General features: G+C 49.6%; 2 protein-coding genes across 10 annotated transcripts in view; both read right to left on the reverse strand.

Moving 5' to 3' along the window:
- Window positions 1–538: 538 nt before the first annotated feature.
- On the reverse strand, window positions 539–8419 carry NCF1 (neutrophil cytosolic factor 1; the record flags this gene model as incomplete). Its single annotated transcript, XM_082294522.1, has 11 exons — window positions 8301–8419; window positions 7782–7862; window positions 7380–7455; window positions 5992–6157; window positions 5798–5853; window positions 5371–5493; window positions 4888–4995; window positions 3931–4048; window positions 3212–3319; window positions 1550–1692; window positions 539–657 (listed from the first exon to the last, which is right to left on the reverse strand). The coding sequence occupies exons 1-11, from the start codon at window positions 8370–8372 to the stop codon at window positions 539–541; spliced, it is 1170 nt and encodes a 389-aa protein (XP_082150648.1). The 5' UTR covers window positions 8373–8419.
- Window positions 8420–12774: 4355 nt separating this feature from the next.
- GTF2I (general transcription factor IIi) overlaps window positions 12775–15316 on the reverse strand; it is a 108178-nt gene continuing 105636 nt past the window's right edge. For all 9 annotated transcript variants that reach the window (XM_082294593.1, XM_082294600.1, XM_082294598.1 and 6 more), the window contains one exon: window positions 12775–14713. The gene's annotated coding sequence lies outside the window, so the exon portion shown is untranslated. The remainder of the gene's footprint in view (window positions 14714–15316) is intronic.

Genomic DNA, 15316 nt, shown 5'->3' on the forward strand with positions numbered 1-15316 from the left:
CCACCATACTCCCTGTGTGAAGCAGCCCTATCCCAACATCGAGCCCTTGCTTTCCTCTTGAGGGAGCCAAGCAACCAACTTCCAGGAGGAAGCTGCTGTCCTTTCATCCCCCAAACTAAATTTCCTCACTGCCAGCATCTTTTGCAAGATCTGCCCAGGAGAAACACCTTTCCCGCCTCCACACCCACACTGCTCCTCAGGGTCTACCAAGTGTTTCTACTTTATTGATGAAAACCACAAAAATAATTCAAAATATAAAGAGGTGATAGAAGGGCATCTAGAGATGAGGACTCTTGGTGGCTGTAAGGAGATGGTAGAGCAGGGTTGGTCCTTCCTTATAGTGCCATCAGGACACCTTGGGCTGGCCGTGATGGAGGATGAGGATGGGTGCTGTGCTGGGCTGGTACAGCCAGCAGCCTCCCTGGCCTGTGGTGGCTGCCAGAACCACCTGGATCCCTGCTCTGGCTCCGAGCCCTAGCTGCGCAGGAGCTGGAGGAGATGAAGCATTGGGTGGATGGTGTGGGGGCTCACAGGATCCTCACAGGATCTTCTTCCGTGTGCTCTCGGTGCAGCGGTTCAGGATAAGGTCTTTGCTGGGACGAGGAGGAACAGCAGGTTGAGCCTTGGGTTTGTTGCCCTCTGGCTCATTTTTCTCAACTGCAAGTAAAGAAGATGTCCAGATGGGTCAGAGCTCTTCACCACACACCACCCTCATGAACATTCAGCAGCTTCTTACATAATGGCCACCAAAGCTCCTGCCTCTTCTCCTGTCCCTCCTGCATGTAAACGGTCTTCCTGCAGGTTATGGTTTCAGGATGGGCCCACCAGTGCCCAGCTGGGAACTCTGATAAGGGGAAGCCAATCTTTAGGTCTGGGAAGGTCATGGGGACTACCAGATCTAAAGGGTATACCTCAATGTCTACCCCTCTCCTTCTTCATGAAGAGAGGCTTTTTACAAGGGCCTGAACTGGCAGGACAAGGGGCAATGGCTTCACATTGACAGAGGCCAGGGTTAGATTAAATATTAGGAAAAAATTCTTCCCTGTGAAGCTAGTGAGGCAGAGGTTGCCCAAAGAAACTGTGGCTGCTCTGTGCCTGGAAATGTTCAAGGCTAGGTTGGATGAGGCTTGGACCAACCTGATCAAGTGGAAGCTTGGGATGAATTGGTCTTTTAGGTCCCTTCCTACCGAAACCAAATTCTGTAATTCTATGATTCTTCATGCAACACTTCCTTCTGGGGGCTCTGCTGACAGCTAACATGCATGGCAATTGCAATGGTAATGGCACCATGGGGGAGGTTGGGTGCACAAAGGAAAGCACAGGTCCCAAATGTGGGCTGACCTCCTTCCAGGACCATATTCTGCTCTGTCTCACCTATAGCCAGGAGTAAGAAACCTCACTGAAAGAAACATCTCCGTGCACAGACTTTCCCCATAGGAAAAGGGCAGATGGGCATGGTGCGACCTCAGTGTGCCATCCTGCTCCAGCTGCCAGCACTGGTGGGGGGCACGGGCCATGCCTGCAGGATTCCAGTTCCATTGAGACTTACCAATAACATTGGCCTTGTTCTGGGAATTTCCCCGCGTGTTCCGATGGTTCTGGATGTACTTCTTGCTGTTCCTCCTATAGGTCTCCTGGCTGATCTGCTTCCGGCCCTGCTTGTGGATGCTCTTCACATTTCGGATGGTGGATCTGCGAGGAGTGAGAAACAAAACTTGCAGTTTTCATGCTGGCAGCTCTCACACAACACACTTCTTTCCACACACTTCCTCCTCTGCTTCACCCAAACCCCAGTTTCTGCTTTTGGGTTTTGCCTGGTGGATGCCAGCCCTTGAGGGCAGCCATCAGTGAGACAACATGTTCAGAGGCAGCTGCATGGTGCTTTGGAAGCAAACACTGATGGGCGAACCCTGAGCACAAGTCGGGAAAGTAATGACAGGGAGGAAGATTGGGCATAAGACTGGAAGGATGAGATGGGCATGAGGTTTATCCAAGAAAGCCCCAGGCGTGATCTATAGCTCTTTGATGAAGGAACATACAGCACCTATCCTGGCTACAAAACTGAGGTCCCTGGTGTGGGGTTTGGCATGGCTCCCTGATGCTCAAGGGTGAGATACAGGGGAATGGTCAGTGTGCAGCTGGATGTGCAGTTTTAAACCCACAGGAGAGAAACTGCTGAGAGAAGTGAAGGGCTGAGCAGCATGGGGCTGCAACAGGGGAACCCCCAACATTGGGGACCGTCCCTGGGCAGGCAGACGGAGGCCCCTGCTTTGTCTTCAGTACCATGGCAGGGGTGAGGTGGCTCCTGATGTCCTCCCCATGCCATTGTCCTCCTGCTCTTCTCAAAGAAATGTGCCTCTCTTCCTTCAGCCCCTTCCTGGTCTGAGCACATACCCCATGTCATAGCAAAGCTCTTGCCTGTAACAGCAGGTTATGGCAACCTTTGCAACAGGGCTTGGCCTGGCTGCCAGTGCCACAGAGGGAGCAGTCACCATGGCAGGGTGACAAGCCACTATCCTTGGAACAGGCCAACTCATCTCCCCCAAGGCTATCAGCAACCATCACTGTGTTCAAATAGATGGATCTGGACCATTTTACACTGTCTCACATGCAATCCATGCTCCTGCAAAACTGGATTTGGAGAGACTTTATAGCAAGCCTGATGTGTCTTGTTGCAGAAAAAAGAGATAGCAGCAAGATCTGGCCTTTTTAGCCATTCTTTTTGCATTGGAATTCATGAGTTATTGCTTTTTATCTTTTTAATCAAAATAAAATCCCTTACATTAGCTCAAATCCTCCCATTAGATTAGGCCACTTGGCAGCTCCATTTAGTCAAATCTCTCCTTGCCTCTGAAAGATTCAGTGCACACACTTAGGAAATAAGAAAACAGCCAGTTTGAAAATTAAACAAAATTAGCCCAGAAAAGAAACTTTGCAGAAGGACAAGGAGAAATACACCTGATGGGAGGACCTGTTGGAGCAAGGATCATGGAGCCCTGCATCAGCAATGCTGGGGTGCCTGTGGGAGTTAGGGAGCACAGAGCTGGTGGAAGGACAGTCCTGGTCTGTCTTTGCCCTGCTTACATTTCTCCAGGCAGTTCCTCATTGACAGGGCAAGCAGGTGACACCACAACAACCTGTCTGATATAATTTCATCTCTCTCAAGGAAGAGGGAGATATTCTTCTGCCCTGTACACAGAGCTTCTCCTACCTCCGTGGAGGAGCACTCCGGTTCCTCTGCTCACTCTTCACAGAGGTGTTCACCTCCCCGGCTTTCTGCAGGTACATGGCAGGGTAATAACCTGTGGTTTCATCCTTCCTGCAGTGCAACACAAAGCTACATCAGTTGCAGTCGTGACTCTGCAACCACTTCCTCAATCCAGGAGAGAGATTTGATCATTCTTGTGGGTGGTCACAGAATCCCAGAATGGATTGTTTGGAAGGAACCTTAAAGGACCTCATTCCAATCCACTGCCACAGGCAGGGACACCTTTCCCTAGAACAGGTTGCTCCAAGCCCCGTCCAACCTGGCCTTGAACTCTTCCAACTCAGGACATTCCATGATTCATGGCTCATGCCTGTCCCCCACTGGTGCCATGTGGGTTACCTCTCATATTTCTCCCAGCTGGGATGAAAGTTGAGGTTTTGCAAAGCAAAATGTGCCAGAACAATTAGAGCCAAAATAACATGCTTTTTTCCCCCCCATCTTCCTCCTTCTTGGGTATTTCTGAAGCTCTCAGCAGAGGAATCTCCAGCTGCAATGTTTAATATTTGGCAAAGAACAGGCTGTGAGAAGCAGCCCTGCAAAAGGAAGTGCTGGGTAGTGGCACCAGAGGCCATGGCTTTCAAGGCCCTGATGTGGAGAACCAGGGCTGCTCCCGTCCCTCTGCCTGAATGCTGCTTGCCTGACCCATTCTTGGCAGCTCTCACCTGATGACCCACCAGCCATCAAGAAGCTTGTGGATGACTTCAATGGTATCGCCCTCCTTGAGGGTCAGCTCATCCTCTTCCACAGCAGTGTAGCTTTTCCAGACCATGTATGCCTCACCTACACACAAAATAGGGACGGTGGATCATGTGCTTACACCCCAGGGACGGGGGCTCAACCTCCCCAGCCACTGAGAAGAGGAGGCACCAGAGCATTAGGAAGCACCCTGTATTTTAGGCAAGGCTCAGGGTGCTTCAGGTTTGGATTCAGACTTCCTCCAGTCTTGACATTGCCTATGGCTCATCCCAGCCCCTTCACCATCTCTCCAGAAGAAAGTTTTTGGGTGTAAGCAGAGGAAGCACACCTATCTCTCCTGGAAAGTGTGTTCAGAATGTGAGTGGTGAAATAAGGCAGAAGGAAGTGTTGTGCTAATAGAGCCCGTTCCAGAGTTGTGAAACCCACAAAGCTGAAGCCTGTTGAGCAATTGGCACAAGTCTGCAGGATCCTCCCTCTGCTCCACGTGATAAAGCCCTGCTGTCATGGCAGGGCAATGCACGGGGCAGGGAGTGGGGCTGGGCCCAGGCCCTGACAAGGACAGCACAGAGGCGAAGACCTCGAGAACACCTGCCCCTGATTTGGATGCTGCACCGTGCTGTTCTGTTAAGCCAGCACCTCAGCCTTCACCCAGCCAGCTCAGCATGGCCACTGGGTAAAGATGCACATCTGTGATCTGCCAAAACCCAAATCTAATGCTGAGTTGCAGGTCATGGGAAGCTCCCAAGGCTGACACTGAAGCACCAAGCCATGAGATTTATCCCTCCTGGCCGTTCCTACAGCAGCATCTCTCTGCCCAGTAATCCTGCTCAGTCTGAATTGCCCAGCTTTGCAGTGAGCCAGCTCAGTGGAGAGCTGCAGCAGGTTGTGCTCTGACACACACCCTGGTCACCCCAACTTTTTACCTGCATAGTTAGGCTCCTGCTCTTCAGACTCATCGGGACCATCCATTGGCTCCAGATAGGCAGCCGGGACCCAGCCTCGTTTATTCTTCAGTTGACAAAACCACCAGCCTGCAAGGAAAGCAAGAGCAGAGAGTGTTGTGGGGACTGGCACCAGGTCTGTCCCAGCCAGGGCCGGGGCAGGCATCTCCATGTCCTGTCACTGTTGAAGGGACAGTGCTGGGGCCAGTCTCTGTTAACATGGTGCAACCAGAGAACTTGACCAGTTCATCCTGTTCCTGCTGGGCAGAAAGCCTCACATGCTGAGGCATGGCCAAGATGTTGCACAGTTTTCTAGAACTGCCCCTCATCCTTCAGCCTTCACTGCCATAACTAGCTCACATGCTGTGTTGGGACACAAGATGCAAGGGCAGTACTCATTCCTGCTGAAATTGTTGCAGGGAGGAGGCTGGCCCTCAGGAGCCCTCCAGAGGGATGGACACATACCGTTCTCGCTCTTCTCCACGACATCTACCATGTCCCCAGCTTTGAGAGACATCTCAGATGTGGAATTCTTCTCATAGTCAGCGATGGCTCGGTACGTTTGCAGGACAATGGGGCCCGTGATGTCTGCATGGGAGAAGTGATGGATTTTCCCTCCTCCAGCCCCCAACCCAGAAACACCCTATTTCAGGCAGGCCAAAAGCAGCCCCAGGACAGCCCAAACTGCCTTCCCAGCCTCTTTCAGCCCCAAACCTGTTGGATTTCAGGACAGAGATTCATTCCCCCTGAGGATTTGGCTTCCCCGCAGCTGCAGCTCTGGGACAGCGATCATGCCCTTGATGAGGGTATCTGCCATAGGATGGCAACCCCACTCCCCAGCAGGCTTTGCTGCTGCCAAGGCAGCCACTTGCAGCCCTCTGAGACTTCTTACCAGTGGGGTTTTTCTTGGAATCCTTTGGCAGGAGGAAGACCTCAGCCTTCTTGGTCCTAGACAGGTCAGAGCAAAGGCAGCTCAATGCCAACCACCTCTATCCATCAGCAGCGACACCCTTCCTGCAGGCTACTGCCAGCACCCAAGGCCAGGAATGCAGGATTTCCCTCAAAATAGAATGCAGCTGGACTCACTGGCTGTCTGTGACAGGGTTCATGTCATCATGACGGACCTTGAAGAAGTTGACCACATGCAGGCACCGAGAGATCTTGTGGGGTAGATTGATCAGTGTGTAGCAGTACTCGGCCAGTGTGCCCTGCCTGTTCTCAGTTGAGCGCTGCCCATCAAACCACTTTGGGGCTGTGGGAGAGGAAAAAGGGCTCAGAAAAAGCTGACAGAGCGCCTTGTTTTTAGTACTTTCCCAAGCATGCTGCTCTGAATCATTAATTTTGCCCTGAAAACAAGTGGGTCTGGCCCCAAGGTGCTGCATGGCTGCATCGTGCCAATAAGGTGAAGATCTGCGGGAGCACAGCTCATGCAAGCCCAGAAATGATCCTGTTTGACTCCATGACAGTTTTAGGGTAACTCCTACATGTGTGTTCAGACTAAGCCCAACTGCTGGGTCACAAATACAGCAGAGGCACGGGGGCACCAGAAGGGGCTCGGGAACCAGCCTGCAGCCGAGGAGGCTATGCTTATCCTCCCATCCCACTGGTCATGGTGTTCTTGACCCCAGAGCTCTAAAATACTGCTGGCAATCCCGACCCCCAGCAGTACTGAACCGCATGATGGGGGTGCTTTTGTGCAGTCAGTGGCACCCCATGCCCCCCCAGCAGTCTGACAGCTGTCTGGTCCCCAGTGCTCTCAGTTCCTCAAATGGAATAAGCATGAACAACCCCAGCATGGTGGAGGCAGCACGCTGGAAGAGGCTCAGCACGGTGGTGGTGTTAGTCCAGCTGCAACAGAGCCCCCCCAGAGTGGAACCCACACTGCTGCATAGTGCAGGCTTACTCCTCCTCCAGAGATGTCGACCACACCTGTAGCTCTTTCTCAGGCTCCCTTCTGCCTCCTTTAAAGCAGGAAATTAAATAAAATGGGGAAGTTTTCTGACATGCACCTTGTTTGGGAACAAAGTGTCAGCTGTTTGGATCAGGAGTTCATTCCCTGTCATTGAAGACATATTGCATTGTTTCCTCTTACAAAGTATCTGTGTTTCCATAAGGACATTAAGCCAACCCCAGTAATGGTGTCACCAAAGGAGGGCTCAGCTCAGCTCCACTCAGTTCAGCCTCCCCAAAGCCAGACACTTTGCACCAGCCAGAGGTCACAGCTGATGCTTCTGGATGTGCTTCTGGGGTGCCATCTTTAGAGAGGAAGGACAGGGTCTGCGGGGCTGCTGAGTGTTTGGAGGAACCACTGTCACTGCTCAGACCTTTCTGGGGTTTTGATTTCAAGCCTGGTGTACAGGAAATACTGCACCATGCACCTGATGGGAGGCAGCCAGCACAGCTCAACCCACCAGGGAATTTCCCAGCTAGCTGCAATTTCTATTCACCCCCCAGCCACGGTGCTTGCCCCTCACCTGGCAAGTGCGGGATGATCCGGTTCTCTATGTTGATGTCCCCGGATTCAATGGGGAACATCTCCTTCAGCGCTTTCTGCAGAGCAGAGCCAGGCATGACAGTGAGGATGGCACCAGGGGAACACTCTGTGACATCCACTCCTCTGCCCCTAGCTTGCCTCCTTTCCTGGTGCTCGCCCTGCTGCCACTAGCATGTGTTGGCTGGATCCCACACCTCGGCACTGGGAGAAACCTGCCCAGGGACACAGAGCCAATGGCTCCCACCTTCAAGGGGCAAAAGAGATTGAAGGACTGGACCCAGAAGCCTCTTTTGAACCAGGTTTGCTTTAAGGCAATTTCAGATGGAATTCACCCTCCTTCCACCCCCCCACCCCCTGGCCCACGTGTCCCGGGAGGACTCACGTGGAACTCATATATTTCAGTAAAGCGGCGGTAGACGACCTTTTCGGAGAGGTCATTCCACTTCACCAGGAACATGTAGACCTGAGGGACAAAGCAGAGGCTGCAGTTCTGCAGGCAAGTGGGACCCACACCCCACTGTGCCCGGGGAGCCCTGTGGATGGTCCAGTTTCAGATAAAATTGAATGTTTTCATTCCACCACCCCAATGCAAGTAGCTCTGACCTGCCAGCAAACAAACAGGCACTAGGGGAGCTTGGCAGGGACGGAGAGGGGATGGAAACATGCAGGTGGGTGGCAAACAAAGAGGAAAAAGACCTTTCTAAGCCTGCAAAGTAACCAACAGCTTGCAAAGGAGGTGCCCGAAGTCTTGTATGTTCAGTACATTTTAGTCTCTGGCTGCCTCCAGCTCATGGTATCAGCCATGATAAAGGAAGCTTTTAGGCCCTCAGTCACATTTGTCTAAGGAAATTTGTTGGCCAGCCCACAGTCCTCACTTGCCAGAATGCTGCTGAGTACTCACATAGTGCTGGCTGGGAAAAAACCTTTTCTCGTAGCCCAGGAGTTCGATGTGCCGGATGAAGATGTCCCCCATTGCTGCTCCTGCCCGCAATATTCTACTCCAGACCCTGCTCCTGCCTGTCTGGGTGTCTGGGTGCTCTCCCCTCCCCTCTGCCCTCGCACAGCTCTGCTTTGTCTTAAAAGCCCTGGGGAAGCGGAACTCCCGCTGCAATCGCACCCGTAATCGTTTACCCGCTGTGGTTTGTACTGAGTCGGTGTTTCCCATGGCAAGTTCCCAGCTCAGCCCCTCCAGTGGCTCCAGGACTGAGGAGGAGGTGAGCTGGGAGGCCTCTGGGATAACCTGAAGGCACCTCTGGAATCAGAGGACAGTGACAGCTGAGGGCCAGGCTGGCTGCCCTGATATCCAAAGGACTCCTGACTGCTGATATTGCCTCCTGAAGGGACAGGGTGCTGCAGCAGAGGGTTAAGGACAAGTGCCTTGGCAGTGACAGCCAGAGACACCTTTGCCCTCTCTATCAGAGATGGAAGGGCTGAATGAAGCATGTAATACACTCCCTGAGCCCCAGAAATGGCAATACTGTCTTCTGTGAGGCTGGAAATGGCAGGTCGAGAATCTGGGGCACAGCAGAGGCAGGATGGGGCAGCCATGGGCTCAGTGTGCAAGAGCTCCTCCCCTTGCATCACCATGTCCTTTCAGTCACTTGCAGCTCCCCCAAAATCTGCCACCAGAAGGCTCCCATGAGGAGCCCCCGAGGACCTGAGCCAGTCCCAGCCCTGCTCAACACCTTACCTGGGCACAGGCCTGAATGGGAGGGGACTCCAGGCATAGGGAAACCCCAGAGTGGGGTAGAGACAGACCCCTGCATCCTGCTGGGAGAGCAGGAGAGTCCCTTGCTAAGCCCTTCTGAAATGCCAGTGCACCAACTGCATCCATCTCCTTCTCATTCTCCATCCTCAGTCCTGAGCAGAAAGACCTGAAGGGATGTGAGAGCTGCAGGGATCAATCCCACACTGCTTGCCATCAAAGGTGTACCCAGGAGCACTTCTGTCCCCTCAAAGGGCACCCTCAATTACAATGGGCACCAGAGGTGGGCAGTCACCTGACAGAGCCAGGACCTGCTCTCCACAGGATCCTTGGAGGAGCCCAGCTCCAGCCAGCTGTGAACACTCAGCTCCATCCCTGACTCTGTGCCCCATCCCGTCTGGAAGCCTGTGCCCGAGTGCAGCTGATGTTCCCAGCAGGCCAGCACGTTACCATGAGCTGGGTGCTAGAGCAAACCCAGCCCCATGCTCAGCCAGGAGCAGAGATGCCTTGGGCAGAGAGGCAGCAGTCCCAAACCACAACAGAGTTCACAGGGGCTCTCCCTACTGACACCAGCACAGCATCAGCCCAATGCCCTTAGTAGATTGTAAAGACAAAAGCTTGCTCTGGCTGCATTAAAAACATCAAATACCAACCGTAGCCCTCCCCTGGAACTTGGGTGTGGTACTTGCAGCTGCGCAATAGTAAATGGTCATTTACATTCCGTTTCTTATTATTTTAACATGGGGACTTCCCTATATGCAAGGCAAAATTACACAACCACAGACATTAAAAAAGATCCATCCAGGGCTGTTTGGATTCTGCTCTGTTAGTCACCAGATAACTGCTGCTTTTTCAGAACACCATAAACTTTGTCATGAAAGCTTATTTCATAATTACAATTGTTTGTACTAAATTTAAAACTGCATTACACACAGTATATTACTGGAAACCACTTAATTCACATGCTTCTTCCTGTTTCCTCATTTCTCGTCTTGTGATGTGAGAAATGAGAGGTTTTAGATGCCACTTTCAGTGAAGTTCACAGCGAAACACCACCTGTAACTCAGTGTGATACACTGCTGAGCGTTCCATCAAATGTCTCACAGCTAATACATGTCAAGAAGCATGATTTTAGAAGAGTCCTCCATCTGTTCCAAGAGGAACATCCCATCCAAACAAGCTGTGTTGGTTTTGCACGGCCTGGTTTTTGGTAGGTAGCAGGGGGGCCATGGAGGTAGCTTCTGTGAGAAGCTGCTAGAAGCTTCCAGCAGAGCTGATGGCTCTGAAGATGGACATGGCACTGGCCAAACCTGGGCCAATTAGAGATGATGGTAACATCTCTGTGGTAACAGATTTAAGAATAAATCAAAGCAAAGGTGGTGGCGCAGTTTTAATTCCAGCCAGAGAAGAGGAGGTGAGAAATGTGAGGAACAACAACATGGAGACACCAAGGTCAGTGCAGAAGGAGAGGGAGGAGGTGCTCCAGGCGCTGGGGCCGATTCCTCTGCAGGCCGTGGTGCAGCCCATGGTGGAGCAGCTGTGCCCTGCAGCCCCTGGGTCTACATGGGATGCAGAGATCCACCCGCAGCCCCTGGGGGAGGTGCTTGTGCCAGAGCGGGTGGATGCCTGGAGGAGGCTGTGATCCAGCGGGAGACCTGGTGGAGAGAGAGGGCCCTGCTCCCAGGCTGGAGCAGCCTGGCCTTGGAGGGCTGCGCCCCGTGGAAGAGAGACCCCCGGCACAGCAGTTTTGGGGGGCTGTGTGCCCGTGGGAGGGGCTCAGGCTGCAGCAGTTTTGGGGGGCTGTGTGCCCGTGGGAGGGGCTCACGCTGCAGCAGTTTTGGGGGGACTGCTGCTCGTGAGATTGGAACCACATTGAAGTTCACGAAGAACTGTCTCACAGGGGAAGGACTCCTCTCCCTGAGCAGCAGAGGAGATCTCGAGTGACGAACTGACCAAACCCCCTGCACTGTCTCCCTGCACTGTTGGTGGGAAGGAGGGAGGGGTTGGGGGGCGGGGGGGGGGGGGGGAAGGTGTTTTTAAGGACTTATTTTACTTCTCATTATCCCCCTCTGATTTTGTTAGCAACAAATTCACTTTGTACCTCTAAGCTGAGCCTGTTTTGCCCTTGAAGTGTCTTCTCCCAGTCCTTACCTCAACTCATGAACCCTTCATTAAATTCTTCTCTCTCCTCTGCCGAGCTGTGGCAGGGGAGGGCAAGTGAGCGACTTTCGTGGGTGCCTGGCATCTGGCCAGTGTCAAACCACAATGTAAGTTTACTGAGTTCATGAACTGATTCACATTTTGGGAAACAAGGCTGGGATCTGAACACAGGACCCCATTTTGAGAGAGATGGAGAAGATCCATGTCCTCCAGAGCAAGCTGGTAGCAGTGCTCTCAGCAAGGCCTCACTGCTTTGGAGTGGGAACAGCACACACAGGACTTCAGAGGATAGATTTCAGTCAAGGTTGTTGAACATGGAGTGCTGAAGTTTAAGAGTTTCTCAGGCAAATGGACTATCCTCTTTTTGGCACTGCTCCACCCAAAATTAGTACCAAAACCTCTTAGGATATAAGAGTTGATGGAAGGAATGCCACCCCAATCTTTGTTCAAAATTAAATTTTTGATTTTTAGTAGTTTAAATTTCAGCTTAATTCATTACAGAGCCAAGGGAGGCCTGTCTTATGTCACTGATAGCAGACAGCTATTAAACAATCACAGAAATGAGAGCCTGCCCTCTTCCTTGGCTGTGGGTCTCTGACAGGACAGGTATGAAAAGAAACAAAAGAGGAAAGGTTCGAGTTTTATATGTGGAAAACTTCAAATCCCAAGGGAAAAACACTGGCCAGCAACTGCATCACAGAGATATTGGACGTCAGCTGGTGGTTATGCTGTGAGAAAAGCCAGGGTGCCATATCCAAGGAATGCCCAGTTCCACCATGGACACCCTGAATCCTACACTACTTGGATCCAAAATTCCCATTTAAGAGAAAGGAGACAGTCCACTGCACAGGACAGGCTTTTAAAGTTCAGTAAAACATGAGAAATAAATACTCGTCTGCTTCTTCATCACCACAAACCTTCTCTGTTGGGACAAAAATTAGTCAGAGCTCTGGTAAATTGTTGGAATTTTATTTATTTATTTATTTATTTATTTATTTATTTATTAGTACAGCCAATGCTTTTTAGGGCACATCTCATGTACTACTAGTTTGAAAATGAGTGAGATTTTCATACACGGTCAACATCTCAAAAGTCTGCTAATTGTTAGGACTATAGGTAGATAATTTCTTAATATAAAATTGGTATTTGGAAGGTGTAAATATTGGTGTTATTATTTTGTTGGTCTAATTTCTCTCTACTGGATATAACTCAAAATGTCTGAGACCAAAAAGAGCCTTCAGCCTTGAGTGCCAATGCACCCATCAGCACTACGGCCCACCCAGCAGTGGGCCAGACACGATGCACACCGTGTAAGGACTTCAGTCCCTCCAGTGAAACCATTGCAATCACTTTCACTTCATTTTTCTTTAATCTCCTGCATACAAAGTTTCAGTAGAGCCACTCTGCTGTTACACACTTGACAAGGCAAAACCCTGGAATTATTTTATTTTCCCAGTTCCTCTGCTGTGACCCTTTGCCCTTGTTTTGAGTGAGCACTAACAACTTCACCAGTAACAGATAGCTGGGCAGGCAGCTGTGCAAAAAGTGCCTCCTAAAGAAGGCTGCAAGTAAAGAAGGGATGAACCATCCTGCTTTTTCAGAAGAGGAAGTCAAGCCAGCTGAAACCTGGAGAAAGCTGCATTAGCTCATTTCCCCATTCTAAACATGTCCAGAAGCAAGAGTGAAACCTGGTCCCAAACTACTGCTCAAGGTTTATTAACTGAGCATGTCTGTTCAAGTGATCAGCAGGCAAATGCGTTGGAGGTTATAATGTGGACAGTGCCTACATGGCTGAGTTAACAGGTAAGGTATGGCAGGTGGTCACATTCCATGGGGCTGGGAATGGCTGGCTGCTGAGGCAGGAAGGCAGCATGGCACCAACCTCCACCAGCTCCTATTGGAGAGAAGGAAGGTAGGACCAGGATGAGCATTTTCAAAATGCCTCAGCATGGAGCTAACCCTGCCCCTGCTGACATCACCAACACAAGGTCCCAGTATTGATGTGAGAGCACCTAGATCTGTGTGGAGCAATGGTGAAACACAAGCAGATGTCCTATAGGTCTCCCTTATCTCCGAATGACAGAGATGTGCTGCTCTGAATTTACCTGCTGTATTTCAGGTTGCTCCCAGGGAATAGATACTGCACTTAATTGAATTTAAGGCTTCAAAATTTTCCTTGAAGATACAACCACCTCACCCACCCAGAGCTGAATTTCTGTCTCAAAGGCATGACTGAACCTTAATTCTTTGCTGGCAGGAAGTAACCATGCTACAGCATGTTCTACCTGCCTACAGAATTACTGCTAGGACTTGATTTGATTTAAAAGGCGTAACTGTATACTCCACGGACAGTCATGAAAAACATCAGAAAGGTCTTTATTTCTTCATCAGGGAATATGATTTACCATTTGTGCATTATGCAATCATCCCAAACTCATGCCAGTAAAAGAGATACCTTTACAAGTAACCTGCATCTTTAGAGATTATCATATAGCCAGAACTGTATATTTCTTATGGTTTGTGAAACTTAAAAAAAAAAAGGTGTACATAAGTCTGTTACAGGTTGTGAGGCATAACCAGGGCCACAGGGGACTTGATTTAATTGTTGTATTCACAGAATAGTCTAAGTTTTTGACATAATAGGATTTAGAGGAGGTTGTAGCATCTTTCTGTAACTAGTTTTGGATGAACTAGTTTTGGGCATCTCCCACAGCCTTCAGTAGAAAAGCTCTCACATGAGTCCACACAACTATTGTCTACGGTAGGACTGCAAGACCAAACCCATCATATATAACTGTGTGATACTCTGATATAACATGCACTTACTACTTTGAATTAACAGAACAAACTATGATGGGGTTTAATTTCAGTTGCTTCCCAATCCACACACTGGAATACCGACCATTTCACAGTCCATCTCATTAATGCATACTAATCATCAAGTGAACCAGTTTATCTTTTATTTAGGAAAAACATATGAATTGTGATAAATATTATCAGAAAAATTAGCTCAAATATACAGATACTGTTGTTCAATTAGCCATTAAAGTAATAGCTGAAAATCAATGTGGAGTTTTTTTCCCCCCAAAGAATACAAACTGAACTCTTCGCAGGATTTTTTCATTAAAAAAGCATTCAGGTACAGTGAAATTCAGCTTTATAGGAAAATGTAGACAGTCTCAGCTAAGTCCCTGTTGATTTTAATCCCTGTCATCTCCCCAGCATTGCTGCATCAAATTTAGTCCTTAAAATATATTCCAAAGTAAACTCAGACATTCAAAATCTACAGTCATTCTTTGCTTTAAGTCAATTCACAGAACTGCTGAAAAAGTAGACATTTCTATCTAATAGTACAAAAAGGTTCATATAGAAGATTCTTCTCTTATACAGTTATATTACACAGCTCTAGACAGGCCCAGCAGGCTCTTCTCAGAACCGGATGCTTCTGACTAGGTAAGAGAAATTACAAAAATAAGTTAGTTTCATTGAAGCCTTGTGTCTTATTACAACTATGAGCAGTTTGTAGTCTATTTTCCAGTTCTTTAGGCCTAGATTCAGCAAGTATACAGAAGCTGAACATAGCTCTCAATAAATATGAGATTAAATGTGTGCTCGAGTGGTCTCTGTCAGAATTTAGAACAAATTTTTATTTTAGTATAAATTCAGTGGATGGCCTAAAGCATCTAAAACTCTGAACCACTGCAGCATCAAACTGTGCAGTCGTTGACAACATTTCTGTGACCTTTAATTGACAAGCGAGATGGTTTTTTGTATCTCACTGGCTGCAGTGCTTCCCATGACGAATCAAAGTTTTTCTTTAGTACATTGTATCCTGCCACATTGAATTTTATGACAAATACCTCCAACACAGAATTCATCGATTTCATAAGACCACCATTGCTGTGCCTGTAATGCTCAGGGCACAGACAGTTGGGATGCTGGTTTGTCAGTTCCTGCAACTTTCTACCACATCATTTCATTGTCCCAATGCCACCTTCTGTGTCCTGGGCTGTGTTCATGCCCTGGCCAAGGCTGTCCCTCAGCTCCAAAAC

Source organism: Coloeus monedula, assembly GCF_965178545.1.
Source record: "Coloeus monedula genome assembly, chromosome: 20".
Taxonomy (NCBI): Eukaryota; Metazoa; Chordata; class Aves; order Passeriformes; family Corvidae; genus Coloeus; species Coloeus monedula.